Source organism: Colletotrichum gloeosporioides (genome assembly GCF_011800055.1).
Source record: "Colletotrichum gloeosporioides strain Lc1 chromosome Unknown consensus_27, whole genome shotgun sequence".
Lineage (NCBI taxonomy): Eukaryota > Fungi > Ascomycota > Sordariomycetes > Glomerellales > Glomerellaceae > Colletotrichum > Colletotrichum gloeosporioides.
Genome location: NW_025544672.1, coordinates 1,056,626 through 1,073,121, shown reverse-complemented (window position 1 = coordinate 1,073,121; position 16,496 = coordinate 1,056,626). Strand labels below are relative to the sequence as shown.

The 16,496-nt window shown below is 51.8% G+C and overlaps 5 protein-coding genes across 5 annotated transcripts; 3 read left to right on the top strand and 2 right to left on the bottom strand.

Moving 5' to 3' along the window:
• Positions 1 to 2,302: 2,302 nt before the first annotated feature.
• GCG54_00007686 (uncharacterized protein) lies at positions 2,303 to 3,010 on the top strand (the record flags this gene model as incomplete). Its single annotated transcript, XM_045407664.1, has 1 exon — positions 2,303 to 3,010. One exon carries the CDS (start codon positions 2,303 to 2,305, stop codon positions 3,008 to 3,010), a length of 708 nt encoding a protein of 235 aa, XP_045267109.1.
• Positions 3,011 to 3,820: 810 nt separating this feature from the next.
• GCG54_00007685 (uncharacterized protein) lies at positions 3,821 to 4,961 on the bottom strand (the record flags this gene model as incomplete). The annotated part of the gene is made up of 2 exons (XM_045407663.1): positions 3,821 to 4,330; positions 4,401 to 4,961. The coding sequence occupies 2 exons, from the start codon at positions 4,959 to 4,961 to the stop codon at positions 3,821 to 3,823; spliced, it is 1,071 nt and encodes a 356-aa protein (XP_045267108.1).
• Positions 4,962 to 5,707: 746 nt separating this feature from the next.
• On the top strand, positions 5,708 to 6,692 carry GCG54_00007684 (uncharacterized protein; the record flags this gene model as incomplete). The annotated part of the gene is made up of 2 exons (XM_045407662.1): positions 5,708 to 5,958; positions 6,014 to 6,692. The coding sequence occupies 2 exons, from the start codon at positions 5,708 to 5,710 to the stop codon at positions 6,690 to 6,692; spliced, it is 930 nt and encodes a 309-aa protein (XP_045267107.1).
• A 1,040-nt stretch (positions 6,693 to 7,732) lies between these two features.
• GCG54_00007683 (uncharacterized protein) lies at positions 7,733 to 11,644 on the top strand (the record flags this gene model as incomplete). Its single annotated transcript, XM_045407661.1, has 3 exons — positions 7,733 to 8,576; positions 10,908 to 11,439; positions 11,494 to 11,644. 3 exons carry the CDS (start codon positions 7,733 to 7,735, stop codon positions 11,642 to 11,644), a joined length of 1,527 nt encoding a protein of 508 aa, XP_045267106.1.
• A 2,231-nt stretch (positions 11,645 to 13,875) lies between these two features.
• GCG54_00007682 (uncharacterized protein) lies at positions 13,876 to 14,925 on the bottom strand (the record flags this gene model as incomplete). Its single annotated transcript, XM_045407660.1, has 1 exon — positions 13,876 to 14,925. One exon carries the CDS (start codon positions 14,923 to 14,925, stop codon positions 13,876 to 13,878), a length of 1,050 nt encoding a protein of 349 aa, XP_045267105.1.
• Positions 14,926 to 16,496: the final 1,571 nt, after the last annotated feature.

Genomic DNA, 16,496 nt, shown 5'->3' with positions numbered 1-16,496 from the left:
ATTTTCGCTCACCATGTCAAGGCTAAGCTCTCTGCCCACCGTCGATCACCATCGGGAGCCCACCTGTCGTCGGACAAAACCCATCTGCAACAGGTTCTTCTTACCAAGATTAGATACTCAATCGAGCTATTTTCGCCTTCGATTATTGAAAGCACGCACTAGAGTTTCGAACGGAGTTGTCCTGAAGTGCTCCGCCTAAACCGAGGCTCGCCGTTGTTCCCACTCTCGAATGTTGCCACTTCGATCATGAACGACCATACTATGAAGTAGTCATGACAGTCTTCTAGCGTTCTACTATCCAGATTGAGTTTTCTCTGCCCTGCGGGGAGCGCTTCCAGATTGCGGCACGGTTAAGGTTTCCTTGATCGACGTATCTGCCGGAGGGACAGCCAGGCCAAGGGGTCGAGGACTTCGGAGAAATCCCACCTCCCGCAACCATGTTTGCCTAGCAATTTCATCCCGATCGCACGAACTCTTGAATACGGATACGTGCACGAGTCGTCTCAAGCCTGGAGGACGCAGATGACAGGAAACACAGTCGGCGCACGGGATAGTTCACCAGCCCGTGAGACAAGACGATCTAGCGGCCAGCAAGGTGTCCATGCCTCCGAAAGGTTACTTTGCGTGAATCAATACCAAGAACCAAGGTATCATGGACCGATGAAACTCCGTCCGTCATCTGCTTGGCCGAATGGTATCAGAGACGGCTATGGCTATCTACAGAGAGAAGAGGATCCAGTTACGAGATGGGCCATTCGTTTGATGTTTTTGATGGTCTTCACTTTTTGACTAGATGCCCGAGTATGATGTGCTCTCATTGGTCAACTCAGCCCTGGATCATTCTACACTTTTGTTATGATTCGAGTTCCCCAAACCAGGCCAAATGTGTAAGGCGGCTATCCTCGGGTTCTCCTTTGCCATACTACGGGCCAAGGAATTTTGAATTCGTTCGCTATACGATACCAAAACATGCGGATAACTGAATAGCTCAGCCACATGTTCCAGTTCAGAAACTGCGCTTTCAAGCTCCCTGGACGAATGCGGCACGGCTGGAGGCGCGGGAACGCTAGAACAGACAATGTCTCAGGCTCTGGGGGCGGCAGCCGGTAGCCACATGGGCCAGTTGTTAGTTCACCAGGTCTCACTTCTGCCCTTGCGTGGTAGTGGGTGCTGACGACAGAAGCCGCGGCAATTGCATCTTCTCGAAACGGGCGTCCATTAATCCAGCATTCTTGTACCTTATTAGTTTGAAGAATGCATGTCGAGAAGCTTGTCGTAAAGGGATCAGGGTCTTTGCCTCTCTCATTCCAGCAAAGTTGCCCATCATTTCTCAGACTTGCTCGTCGCCTGCCTCGATGAAAATGCCGTTTCAGCCACAAAGTCGTCATGGCATCAAGATTTATGCCTTGCTTCTTGTCGTCAGCGTGTGAAATGTGTCGGATCTGCGGGGAGTCCCGTCGCGGATATGATTCCAGCACTGAACACCCTAGGCTCTAACCGAGGCGTGCCCGTGGTCGATGTCTTGAACCCTTCAATTAACCCCCATTCCACAGAATGACATGATAATCCGGTTCGGAGCCACGGGTTTCTCAACGCATCTTCATTCGTCGCGATTGCGCGACCTTGTGGTGTTAGAACGTTCCGGAACAGGGACTAGAGGCGGGAGCTGGAGACGGGCCGCGTGTGTGGTTTCTCCCCGCGTGCAAACGGGGAACATGTGCTTGGAAAAAAGCTCACTGCGTGAATGCAAGCTAATGGCTGCGGTCTAGACTACAGGTTCTGCCTTGAACCGGATCTGGTGGAATAGAAGGCGCTCTGTGCTACCCATTTGGTTGCGATTTGCCGTCCAGAATATCGTATGAGGCGATCCTTCATTTCAACCACGGAAAGATGGCGAACTCATGATCACGGACCCATTCTTGAGACCGAAACATTCAGAATGTGGCTGGCTGAAATACCAGTCGAACACACCTCCCTCGCTGGATTGCAATGTTTGGGCGTCCTGTCATTCGCATTCTCTGACTGAAGCGCCATTGAGGTGAGTTTTGACGAAATCAGCAACACTGGTTTCTGTGGTTTGTCAGCCCGAGAGACCATCGATAACTTCTTCTCGCTCGTACTTATTGTGAAGACAGGCCCTCTCTGATAATCTTCTTCCATATCCTATAAGAAGCAGACTTGTATCCGCATCAAAAGCTCTACCATGACTCTCATCGACTCAATCACAAGCTTACCGTTCCGCAAACCTGCTCAAATCCCCGAAGAACCTTCACTTTCGTTGACATCAACCTCATCTGACACCATGGCCTCTCTCATTCCCGTCAAGGAGTCGGACATCTCCATCGTCTACAACTCCAACACCCGCGAGCTCGTTCTCGCTGCCAAGGGCGAGATTCCCAAGGTTTTCTTGACCCCTTTCTTCAAGCAGGAGTCCGTCCTCAACACTGGTCTTACCTTCTCCATCCGAGCCTTTGCTGGTGGATTTCCCCCCCAGAAGGGCGAGAAGTCGTTCGATATCAAGCACTCGGTGCACATCAACCTGCCACTGCCGCACTTCAACAACAAGACCGTCTTGATCGAGACCGCCAGCGGCAACTCCAGCGTCGAGATCAAGTACACCGGGTTCGGGCCTGGCCCCGTCATCCGTGGGGACAACGGCAGCGAGGAGGGTACCACCTACCAAGACGTCTTGCCTCCTATCAAGCGGTTCCTCCCTGCCGACCAGCCCCTGCGCATCACTGCGAACATTCCCAAGGTCGAGCCCCCCAGTCGTGTTAACATTGAGCCGTCCTACAACCCCGAATTCCTCGAGTTGATTCATTCGACGGTCCAGGAGGGAAGCATTTCTTGGACTTTCAAGTGGAAGAAACTTCCCACTGAGGAGGGCGCGAACCCCCAGCTGATCGACGTCACCACTCACCAATACAACGGCCTCGTCGGCCCTGCTGCCCGCAACTACATCACCATTCAGGGCTACGTTGTCCTCTTCGTCGTTTTCGAGAAGAAGTAAGGATAGCCACATCCGACCTCTGAGTGGCTTTTCAATGGAATTCACATGTCTACTTAGGGGTACCAATGTAGTTCGTGGCGGAGATGTCGTGGAAGGCGGTTGGCACGTGGTGTGAAGCTGGGGGGGGATCTTAGCTCTTATTCTATAAGTTGGGCTCCAACTTGGATTTTGTTATCTATATCAATATATTTGTTTTTTGACAGCCTTTCACTACTGAGTAATGTCGTCGACCAGGTACCATGCACTTTAAGACATTCTATACCGAGGCACCTGTTCTGCAGGTTATGATTATTAAAGGTTCGGCCCGAATCTGGCAGGATGTCTATGTAGTTTTCCCGGGGTTCTTCGGGCCTCATGGGAGATATACATACGTTATCGACTCCGAAGCAGCCGGCCCTCATCACAGACCTTATTTCACTACAGATTCTGAAATCTCTACGATGCGGGGGTACATTTATCCATGTTCGAGTTATATGTAGCACAATCGGTATGCATGATGATTCAAGAACGTGGACATCATCCCGTTCACTCATTTGCAATTCGACAACCTAGTAACTGCTCCCTGAAGACGCACGCCGGGCAAAACCGCCGTGATTCCCACCCTCAAAGCTTACCCGAAGTCCCCCTGTTCAGAATAAGCTTCAGTGGCCTGTTTGTTAAAAAAAAGGACGTTCCCAAGTGATTGGCTGGGTGTCATAGTGCGCCTTTATCCGATCCATCTCGGCACTCTTGCGGATTATTAGTCGAGACTGGTTGATACTTACTTAATTTTCTACTAAAACGGACTATATTAAGAACGGCCACCTGCGTCTAGTCTGAGACTGTAAACCTTAGGTTCAGACCCGCATACTCTGGGTCTGCGTTGAACGCAAACCCTCTCGAGCCTCCCCAGACCGTGACCTCTGTGATCCTCTTGTTACCAAGGGCGGCCTTGTGTTGTATAAGGAACAACGCTGCACCAGCACCATGGGTGCTACCAAGGATGGCAAGGCCCTCATCCGTGTCCATCGAGAGTGTCACCCTGTTGTTCCATCCCGGTACAAACTGATGTCCCTTATTGTACAAAGCCTGCAAGACGATGTTGAAACTAGGGCGATAGGTAACATTGACGCGGTAGATGAGCCTGACGTTGCTCGGGTGAACGCCCTTCGTCTGGCAAGCCTCGAGCCACTGGAAGTAAATAATATCAGACAGCTGCTCCAGGTCAGGGACATCCCCAACGCCGTTCTTCTCTATTTGGAAGCGAGGGCTGAAGTTTCTGTCAAAGAGAATGGCGCCCGATCTTGGGTTGAGGACGTTCTGGTAAGAAGCACCCGTTGCCTGGAGGGGGGACGAAAGGCATTAGAGGACTAGCGTTCTAGATGGCCAAGTTTGGTGGGAGGTTACTTACACTTCCAACACTACCGTCGCGCTTGTAGAAATTATTCGCGTGCATGTAGGTGGATAGCCCATTCTCTGCTGGGTCGACTGGATAACGTGGGTCCGCGAATGTGACATCCAAGAGGTTTCCGAACCCTGGAGATGTGTCGAACTCGTCGTAATCGTCGGAGTCAGAGTCGAAGTCGGAGTCCGCGCCGGTGTCCTCGGTGTTGAAGGGGGCCCAGGTCATCTGGCGAGTCCATCCCCAGCGTGCAACAGCATTGGGATCCTGCCACGGCGTGGCGACGGTGACTCCGCTGTTCTGCTGCTTTGCCGCCGAGTCGCCGAGCGGAAAAAGTGACTTGAGGTAGGTCCCTTTCTCAACACGACCATTGTAGTCGCTAGGGAAGTCTCGGAACTGTCCTTGTACTCGCTTGCTAAGAGGCTCACGCTGCAAGGAGTTGATGTAATTGGCGCTTTCACCGTCCACTGTTGGGGTGGGAGAAGCACTGATGACGGCCGCTTGGATGAAGAGGAGTGATATCAGAAAGCGGAGGCCCTTGGGGCTGGGGGAACGAACGATGCTACCCATCGTGATCTGTTATCGTTGGTCGCGTGGCAAAGAAAGAAGCAGGAGGAGAGGATAGGCGCCCAAATTTGAATACAGCGGGTCGGTACCTCTTGTAGGCGATGGAGATCCCATTGCATTCAGATTCGCCGGTCAAGGCGATCAGGAGAAAACTCCAAAAGGGATGCGAAATTAAGAATTGCGATTAACCTTTTGAGACTTTTTGCTTCAGCGATGAACAAACTGGTGTTCGTCCCCGGGGGCGCCGCGGGATCCACCCTACGACGGAATTGCCTAGTGGCCAGTGTGTAACTCACTCGATTCGGCATCTATAAATAGGCCGTTCATCCAAAGAGCGATAAAAGCTAGTCACACAACTTTGCGCGCATACATAGATAATACGCTCGGGTTTTCTTTTTTTTTTCTTTTTTTTTTNTTTTTTTTTTTGCCAAGCTATGGTCAACAGATGAATGCAGACACAAGTAAAATTGCAATAAGCAAACACATGAGTGAACTTATTTCTTCGTTATGCACCATAGACATATTAGCTGATCCACCATCCCAGCGATGCCAACTGATCAAACTTAAAAAGATTACCAAATTCTAGGATCAAGCTGGCAGGATTACTCGCAGCCCACTGGCGTACCTGGTTCAACAGATCTATCGCGATCACTTTGGGTATATATTCGCTCGCCCAGAGGTAATGTTCCAACATTATCTCCCTTACGGAAGACTTTTTATCTGCATTCACGTCACCTTCTACAGACACCATGATTTTGAGAGCTCAGTACCTTCTTACAGTATGTCTATTGTTCTCAGAGGCTGCCGTGTCAGCCATCCTACCTCGCGACGGCGATGATTACGCCGGACATCCGGAGGTGAACCATGACCAAGTAGCAGCATTTCAACAAGACTCTTCCCCCGGAATAGACGGACGCCTCGAACTCATGTTTAACCCTCTGCTCGTCGTCACAGGAGGTTGCGACCCGTATCCTGCAGTCGATGCCAACGGAGGTCTTGGGTAAGGAAATTTCATGCACTGTTTCATAGTAGATATGGCTAATGGAACCTCGCAGAGGTGGTCTGAGACCGACTGGTGGTGGAAGGTCAGGCTGCGGTAATGGCGGCACTGGCCAGGTCTATGCTCGCCGCGGCAGTAGTCACGGCCGTGACGCTATTATTTACAGCTACTACTTCCCAAAGGTTCGATGGGGGAACGGCGATAACAAGGGACATCGTCATTACTGGGCCAGCATCGTCGTTTGGATCAACCAATGGAGCTGTGATACCGAGAAGCCCTCATCATACCGACCAGTGGGGATGTCATACACAACCGACCACGCAACATGGGGCTACGAGCCTATTATCGGTGGCCTGACATCTAAAGCCTCTCCCGAGAGTTCTTCACCCACGAGTTTCATTGTCCAAATCCACGACAACGCCATGACACCGTTCAAAGACGCCGATGTTACCGCGGCTTCTCAGCGTACACTGATCTCTTGGATATCACTACCCGTAAAGGCGCGCGAGGCTTTGACAGACGTCAAGTACGAAAAGACCACAGTGCCGTTCACCGACGCCAACATCCAGGCCTCTTTAGACACTGCCTACCAAGAGAGCTTTTACATAGGCTTAAAAGACGGACAGGACTGCAACACCACTATCTCAGAGAGTGATGGAGCTGACTTAAATCCCGACGAAAATCCCGAAGATAAAGACCCAGAGGCAATCCCTCTTCCTCCTGTAACTATTTAGTTCTACGCATCAAAATAAAAGCGTCACGCATCTTTTCCGTTTTATAGCTTTCTTATCTCAACTTCGGATGCGACTAGACGAGATGCGCACCTAACCTATGGATATATATCACCACGATTATTGCACACTGGTCCAAACATTATTTAGTCTCAAATATGTAGAGGAAAGGGCTGAGATAGTGAGAGCTATCTTGCATGCCTTGATTTTCATCTGGCTTAGGTTCTAATGCGGATATAATTAATAGCATTTTGAAGACTGGAGAAACCAGTCCTCACTATCGTCGTGATTTCACTGCATTTCTAGAAAGCTCCACGTTGATAAGCTATGAATATCAAATTAGCATCATATCTCGGCGGGGGGGATTATTTAAGGAAGTGAACGTCAGTTCAGCCAGCCGTATGTTGTATTTCAGCGGTCTCTTTGCTGATTTCCTACACAGCGACTTTCTTCTAGGAGACCTCCTAGAACGTTTACTTCTCCACCGTGCTTGGTCTTGCTGTCAGCGCCGTCGTCACTCTTATCGTTATGGTTATCGATGATGTCCTGTACAGTTACGACGATTTATGATTATCCATCATCGAAGTGAAGATTGAATCCACACTCATGAAGTACAGAGACAATCTAGCTGTCCCGACGCAGGAAAATCAGGCTGTCGCCTAATTAGTATGATTCGTCAAGCACCCTGAGCTTATCCGCTTTTTCCCGGTTCACACGTCGTTTTGAGGATTCTTCAGTCCAATTGTATTCGTTTGCGAGTACATAACCAAGGAATACTTTTCGCCAATGCATGTCGTGTTACCACACCTTCGCCGAGCTGCATGCCGCATTCAATTTTGGCGGCTTACCTGCAGAGGAAAGAAAGCAACGGAAGACAACAGTGGTTCCACATCCTCCTTGTGATTAATGAGGGCATTAAATTTGGGGTTCAACCCACATCCCTTGAAATACGTTCTCAATCACCTGTTCTATTTTGTCTTTGCCTTTGTCAGCCTTTCAGCCTTTTTCATCCGGGAGATCTCTCCACCGGCTGCCTCGTGGCCATGGCATTTTCTAGCCATCAGCCGATACTCTCGCTCCCGAGCACTGAGGTTCCGAGCTGGCTATTCCTCTTCGTCTTCGTGGCGTTAGCTTCAGTTCGTGCTAGAGCAGCCTCCCCGGACTCCGATTCCGACGACACCTTGTCCGACTTCACCAACGACCTATTCACGGATCTAGGGCCTCTTTTGGCCCTGTTCGGTGAGCAGATGACGAAGCAATACATTAGCGAAAGTGCAACCTATTACGATTATTTCATCTTCGGCATGGGCCCCATTGGTGTTATCAGGACTATAGTGTCTACCATCCGCCTCTGTGGACCTGCATCTCTACGTGCTTTCATCGGAAGATCGCAAGAGGGTAACAGTGCGATTGAAGCTGAGCTTTGTACTTCGACAAGTCGTGACGTGTGCGAGGTTTTCAACAATGGCGGTATTACTCGTGTCCTTGGTCGACCTAAACTTCTCGAGCTTATCCGTACGCCAAAGTACTACCTCCCCTACATGGAAGCGTATTCCCATCGCGAAATTAATCGGAAATCTGGCTTGTATCTATTCCGAGATTTCGTAGAAGACGCCCAACGTGCATGGAACCCGGATTCAAAGCTAGAATGGAGTCTCCCCCTATCTCAACAGCTCAGTCCGGCTTCACAAAATCCGCCCAACCTATCGCTCAACATTGGTATCACTCAATACAATACATGGGTCTTTTGCCTTGTTGCCTTAGTTGGGCTAATCCTCCAAGCCGGCGTGCTTGTGGTTGCCGGCGTGGGCGTTTGGGTCTTGGGTTGGAACCTGAGCGAGGGTACTACAGCATCGAAGAATTACGCGCCCACCATTTTCATTATTGGTACAGTGTTCATGTGCGGGGGGATGTGTGCTTGCATTGCCATTATTGGCCAGGCTACCACAGAAATCCGGTGCAAACGCACACCCTCTGTCGCTGGCCCCCCGGCGACGTCTCTCATCTGGCTACAGCCACGACAGGTCATAGCTGACCAGAGCTTTGACGCATATGCTTTTATTGAAGACGAAAAAACGCGACTCTTAGCTTGGACGTCTTCCATGAAAACTTGGGACTTGGATCCTAGAAGCGAAATCAAGTTTATGTCAGCGACATGCATCGCAGTCTCAGCAGTCCTCGGTGGGTACATATTACAGTTCATTGGGTTGAGAGGCATGAGAGCCTGGGTTTCAATTGCCCAATTAATTACAACCATAGTCATGAGCATCCTCAGAGGGATGCTTCGAATGCAGCGAGTTACAAAGCAAGACAATCAGTTGCTGAGCAAGGCGGAGTTAGTCCAAGGACACAAACTTGACTGGCTGGCTGTTGAAATATCTCAGCGTGACAACCTAAATGGACAATCCACGCTAGAACAAGGCGAAACAAAGTTAACAGTGAGTCTTTCGGTATATTGCTTCTCAAATGTTGACATGTCGCTAAGATCGACGCAGCAAGCGAAGACATTCTCTCCTTGGACGATGGTACCTACGAACAGAAGTCAACCAAGTTATCAAAACTTGATGAATCTCAGTATCTGCCTTGCTGGAATGACGGATCATGTGCCACAACGTGTGACACACACGCAATCAAAGCTTTCAAAGGTTCCATGGGACGCCGAGGTTTCCAAGGTCCATAACAAGGCAAAGAAGTTAACAGCTGCACTCGAGCAGGTTGCAAATATCTTTTGCAAGAGAAACCGGGAAAGGTGGATCACCTTAAATTTGTTAGGTTCGCAATTCTGTCGACCACCAGGCATCACGAATGGAGTCTCCCAGAATGAGAAAGGTTTCAATATTCGCCTTGACCCACTGGAACATCATCCCACATCCAAATGGACGATAAACCATGCAGAAGTTGAGGCAATTTTGGGCCTGGCTTTATGGACTCTTATATCCGACCATCGTTTATTGTACTGCGAAGTAAGGTCTCAGCTCGATTCCTCCAGAGCTGAAGATGTACCAAAGAAGAGGGTTATGTCAGCTGGTCTGAATCCGCGCAGGATCAATGGGGAGCTAGAGTTGGCCTGTTGGCGGGGACTACTCAAAATCCATGACCCGGACCCCTTCACCCGACATGGTATGTGTGAAAAGATGACACTTCCGCTAGATACAGACCTCGACAGCTATAGTCTCGGAAGTTTATGGCAAGTATGTAAACCGGGTGCAGTAACCAAAGCGCCCATCAAAGGCCTCAAAGAGAGACGTTGGCTGGATATGCCAGGAGGCAGTGTGATTCCTGCACAGCGACTGTGCGGCTGGAGCTGTGTACTGGGAGCGCACCAAAACATCCAGTGGACGAAGCAATCCTTGTCTGAAAAGGCACTCGGACGCCCAAACGAGCTCCCCAAGACGATCTGTGTTGAACTCAGTACAACAGATTTATCTCTTCTGGACATCTGCACCCAAGAACTCTTCGGGGCTTTCTTAGCTCCGCTGCAGATGCAGGGAGACGACGAAGGCAACTGCGCATCAGTCCAGAAAAGTTATGACGTCAAACGTCTAGAAAAAAGGGCCGAGACTATCAAAGCTATTTCGCAAATCTTTGTGGAGTCTGGCTTAGGCTCTGACGTAGATGCAGTTAATTGCATTCTTCCAGCTCTTGATTATCGCCAAATGGGTGACAGAGACCGAGTTATTTCGATCGTTTCATCAACTTGCGACTCATTCCTAGAGAGATTTGAGCAGGCAGAGGCTTTGATAGTAGTCAACTATGCCATTGACGTCCTTCATCCTCGGGAAACTAGAGAGGAAGAGCGCTCCTTTGCGCGGGCTCTTTGTATGCTGTCTAGAATCCAAAGGTTCGAGATGTGCAATAACAACGGCCCGAAAATGCACGGGTATCATGTTAAGCTTTGTCGTGAAATTTGGGAAGAGGCAACTGAAAGACCTGTTGCAGGCCATCTTCGACTGTCGACAATTGAGGAGCTTCAAAGAATCCACGTACCCCTTTGGGGGTTTCGAGGAGCACATGGTGGCGAAAAGAAAGCAGTCTACAATAATCTGTTGGAAGCACTCGAGAAGAAAGACAGATTTGATACGATGCGTTCCCTATGTTTTCTCTCACGGGATGGTTTAGAGTCATTATCAGCCGAAGAAAGCCATTCTGCCAGCGCAGCACTCCCACTAGCCGCGAAACAAGGATGGTTCGAGGCTGTAGACGCTATGTTGAGCATAGGGTTTCATCCACTAGCTCAGGACGGCGCTGGAAGAACTGCGCTGGGTTACTGCGCTGAGTATGGTCAGTTTGAGCACGAGGTCTGCGCAGAACTAATTCTGAGCCATGGGAAAGCATTGGAAGCGTTGAAGTGTGTGTCATGGTTTACGGATGACGGGTGTACTCCGCTCCTGTTGGCAATCGACCAGGGCCACGAAGAGATGGTACGGATACTTTTGAAGAATGGATGTGCTGTGAACGAACAAGGAGGCCGGGAGTTTTCCCCATTAAGCGACCTCTCACCTCTGGGCGATGCGATTACAAAGGGGCTTGAGGACATTGTGAGGCAGCTCATTGACGCAGGAGCCGAGCTTCGACCAGATCACATCGACGCTGCAAGATACATCAACTCACCTGGTATAAAGCAGCTGATATTTGGTTACTTGAGACTCTTGGTTTACGAGTCCCCAGATTCTTGGATGGGGCACCTGCCCAACGTCATCGAGCACGGCGATTTTAAGGCCGTAAAACTACTGCTAGATCGCGGGGCCAAGTAGTCGTTTGAAGAGATAGTTTTTGCGGTTAGAAAGGGACTGCCAGAAGTCAGAAACTTATTTTTGAAACTGGTTCACAACTATGTAGCCGAGTTCCCGAACCACACGAAAGAATGGCTGTTGAAGTTGGCGGAAGAAGACGACCGTGACACCCTGCGCGCACTACTTGATAACGGCGCCTCAGCCGTCTGGGACGGTGCCTAAGCTTGGACACTGGTTTCCGGGCTTGAGTGTCGGCGGTTTTCTGCTAAACCTGCTGGAAAAGTGCATTTCACTCAAGCCGAGGATTGAGAATGGTGTAGAAGTCAGGATACTCACATGCCGCATGGGACTTGTCAGAGTCGACCCATTCTTTAGTTCAAATACACCTCTTTCGACCTTTTGATATGTCTATGAAATTGTTGCATTCTCGCTGGCCGACTACTCGTGGCACTCCACTCTTTGGCCCAGATCCACGTGTCGTTAACAATGTTCCCAGACAAGCTGCTAGACGACCAAGCTGCCGCAATGTTAATTTACTGCCTAAATCTAGGCTGGTCTTAATGTGATAAAAAGTAAGCTTTGTTCTGCCTACAGAAATTTTCAATAGGTTGGAGAGGGCTGCTTTCTACATGCACTACCTATTTTCGTTGTCCCTGCCTACTAGAACTCGCATCCATGCAATGTATTGCGATTCAGGCGAATGTTTCTGGCCTTCCGAACGGATAGTATAATGACGGCGACGACGGCGCAACGATGAGCGCAGTATCAACGACAACAGGTAAAATAGCATACGTTTTGTTTTGGGTTCTCAAGTTGAAAATGAGAGAGATAGTCTAGAGCTACTAGGTGTTCTTCCACCCGGTTAACTGAAGGTATCTGCCCGGATAGCAAGGCTCTTCGTGAAGCTCCGATAAACGGCCTTTATGGGCTGACAACAGAATGAGGACCTGGGCCTCTGCGTCTAGTCTCTCCAAAACGCCGTTGCTCATTCATTCCCCCCGCCACCCAAAACACCACCACTAAGGCATCCCACCCCCAAAACCGCACATCGCCAAAACCTCAGGCACACCAACGTTCTTCACCGCTAGAATGCGTCACCTATCTCGCGGTCAATGACTGATACCACTCCTCCCGGCGTCCGGCCCCCGAGCAGTGTGGGTGGGTGGATCCGGTGACACACCGGCGGCGGGCCAATCCCGAAGGCCTCTCTGCGCGCCACGGGACCGTCCTTCACCCTCGGTGCGTGTGGAGAAATCTGCGTGTGTCTCCCCTCTTGTCTTGGTTCTCCAAATTTTCCTTGGCCGAGGTGAGACGTTCGAGTTGGGTTGTTTCTCTGTACCGAACAGCGATGCGACGTGGAAAACCCACCCCGTCAACAGCTTGGACAGAAACCTACACTTCCAATCCAATCACCCTTCGTCCACCGAACCACACCGAGCCCTCCCCCAACCATCCCAACCCGTCACGACTCACACCGGCACCACTAACCAGCGCCATCACTAGTGTTGCGTCCTCAGGCCCGTCCCGCAACACAAACAAGGATCCTCCCTTCCCCTCCTCCTACCCCAACCCAGGTTGCCTATTCCATCTGCGCAAGCGCAGGCATCAACCTCGCCAAAAAGCCACGGATGATTTGCAACGGCGCGGGATGAGTCGATCGCGTTAGGTAGCGAAATCGACATGGACATCACAAGCACGTCAAATGCTAGGTCCCGACGTCGCGCGGGAAGAAGAACAGCACCAGGCAACAATCCCCATCCCTCCAAATCATCACCCCACCATGCTCACAAAGTACCCCGCGCCTATCGATAAGCAAAACCCCTCCCCAAGCAATTCCCCCCTCCCCTCCAAACAAGTCCAAAAAATGAAGAAACCCGCGATACCCTCCCAAATCCTAAATAACCTGACTGCCGAGGCCCATCACCTCGCGAATCTTCAAAGTCCCCTTCGCTTAGACCCTCAAGACTGGAATGTGGTGTCCTGACTCACTCGGCCACCACCACATCCTCAAATCTTCAGACGAACGAACAGTAAAACGCCACGGGTACGGGGGTTGTGTCTCGAGGCCCGGAGACCAGGGGGAGGCAGGTGAGACATGCATAGCCAAGCGATCACAAGGACCAGTTTTTCACATCAACAATACAGAAGATTTTCGTAAAATGTCACCGAATCGCGAGAATGGGGCTGTCTTTTTGGTTTGAATCATCTTGTTTTTTCACTGGTTTGTTTGTGTGATTCTATGTATGCTGTCCAATTGCTGTGGTATCATCCCATCGCTGTCCCGGCGATCATTCCTCTCCGACAAGTCCTGTTACCCTGCCCGAGGTGTAAACCAAAGAAAAAGACAAAAAAGGCAGAACGCTTGCTATCTAGAATACATGTGCATAAAATATCAAACGCGCAAAGATCTCTAAACAGAAAAAGCATTTGCGTGGTAAGTATGACTGGACCGTTTACTCCCAACGGTAGAGGCCATCATCGTAGAGGACCCGGTGGCGCCGGCTGCCGGGACCCACAGTGGCCCTCCGGCGGGGCATCATGCGCTCCATCAAGCGGCGGCGCTGGGCCTCGTCCTCCTCCTCACGCTCGCGCTGCTCACGAGCACGACGCTCAGCAGCGAGGCGCTCGTTGATCTCCAACCGGCGGACAGCGTCAACGAGCTCCTGGTCCGAAGACAGGGGAACGTTGGCGTAGCCGGTCGAGGAGCGCTTGAAAGGGGCGGGAGGAACGGGGACGGCCGGGCGGCGGGAGATCTTCTCGTTCTGGGCATCGATGCGCTCGAGAATGCGCTGCCTCCGCTCCGCCTCCTCGGCAGCACGCTCACGCTCCTCGCGATCCTCACGTTCCTTGCGCTCCTTATCCTTACGTCGGCGTCGGCGCTCCTCGTCGTCGGCGCTGGAGTGGCTGTGCTTAGAGTCCTGGGAGCGATGGCGGCGGTGGCCGCCATCGATAACCTCAATCTCAACCTTGGGAGGACGAGGGCGCTCGTCTACGATGACAGGGCGAAGAGTATGGGAGTTGCGAGGGACGTGGCTGTAGCGGAAGTGAGGCTCGTCGCCAGCGTTGGGGGAGGGCGGCGCAGTGTAAGGCGAGGAAAACTGCTTGGGTGGCGTGCGCGGGGTAGGCGGAGAGTCGACAATGACAATGCGCTCGGCACGAGAGCGGTTCTTGCGGTTCAAGTCGAGGACCCTCTGGCCGTTGACGTAGATACCCGATGCCCGGCGCTTCCTGTCGCTGGAGGAGGAGCTGGTGCGGGGCCGGGGAGACTCAGCAGATGGGCCGCGAGGCGAGGACATTGGCGGCGAGGGAGGCAGTTGCTGAGGGTATTGAGCAGGGTAGCCAGCCATTTGTGTGGGGTAGCCGACGGAGCGAGGCGGGTGGTTGTAAACGACTGGATTGCCGCAGAGGCGGCCGTTGCGAGAGTGGGAGCAGAGGTTTGGTGTCTGGTACTCGCTGCGACGGCCGTCTGGGTAGACGTCGGTGTAGACGTCCGTGGTGCACATGGTGGTGTCTGGTGGGAACGTATGAGTGCGCGACGTGCGCTGGGGTGGTGCCGGTTGGACGATCTCTGGAGCAAAGCGAACTCGCTTCTCGGTGGTCGTCAACGTGGAAGATTGTTGGGGTGCGCTCCGAGGATTGGCGGAGCGACGAGACTTGTGCTTCAACACGATGGTGTTGTCAAGGTAGAGAGCTTCGGGAGCACGAGTGGAGGACAATGTGTCGGTGCCAACAGGCTGTATTGAAGACCGAGTGTTGTTGGTTGGAGGTTGTCTGAATAGTAAAAGTGTAAGTTGGTTGGTGCTTCAAGATGTTATGCAGGTGATTGTTGGAGAATTAAATACCAAATGACTGAAGTCGAAGACGAGAAAGCAGAGGCTGAAAAGTATCTGCCTAAGATTAGACGGGTGCGGGTGGATCGACAGGGCCGGGATAGATTGGGGTAGCGTTCTTCGTCTATGTGGGAAAGAATCCAAAGTGTAAAAACGTTTGGGTGGATAGTTCGAGCAAAGTAGAACGGCGTGGTCTGGGGAGAAACCGCGTCTGAATTATATCGTCTGCTCGCGTTCCAAGGTGAGTACGAGCAGGGGGGGGCCGAAAGTCGAAAGTCGACGAAGTACGCCGCAGCAGCAGCCACGATGGCAGCGGACGGAGGTACCGCAGGAAGAAACAGCAGCTAGAGACGCAAGTCGTGGGATGGTGGAGATTGAGGCCTTGTAGGCCTTACAAGGTGCAATGCGCCTGCGATGCATGCCACCATGATCCAACCCCTGCCTGCGTCTGCCTGAATGAGTGGCCGATGAGTCTTCACTAGACCCTTTTCGTACGACTGGGGTCTCTGTTCGGGAGGGGGAGTCGTTGGAGGGTGTTTCTCTCTGTCTCTCGCACGTTTTGCGACGCCGCGCAGTACTTCTCTCTGACGATTCACAGCCTTCGCAGCTGGGAGGCCTAGGGGCTCAGCACCGACCAACTGACTTTGGTGGAGGGCGCAGGGGGTGCCCGTAAGCTGCCAATGCGAAGAAGGATGGAGGGAACCAAGGACTCCGGAATGGTTGACAGCTCTCGTGGGACCCCGCTCCGTGTGTCTTTTGCTTCCCCGTTGTATTGGCCTTGCATATGAGGACTTGTGGGTGGTGTGGTCGTGTTCGTCGAGATGTGCGTCGCGTTGGGAATCTTGGTGGTGTGTGTCTCTCTGGCTGCTGTGGTAATGGCTCACCGCACAATGGCGACAGGACCCGACTGGCTGGACGCCGGCGCGGTCTCTCGTCAGGCCTGGCTGGCCAGGACCGACCACCACGGGCGCCCGGCGACGTCTCGGTAACCTCCTTGGGATACCAAGGTGAAGAGGTCTTCATTTGTTAATGGTGGTGTGGTCCGTCGCAGCCTTCTCTGATAGATGACGAACCCAGGTCAAACTGAAAGGCTGAAGGCTGAAAAAAGGCGAAACGATATTCTCCGGCGATATGATGCTATTTTCTGCACAGCCCTCAATGCCCATCATCGCACCCATGGCCGTTGTCCCCCGGCCGTCAATCTATTCGACCCGGGGGAGAGGCACGGCCCACGGGTCCAATCG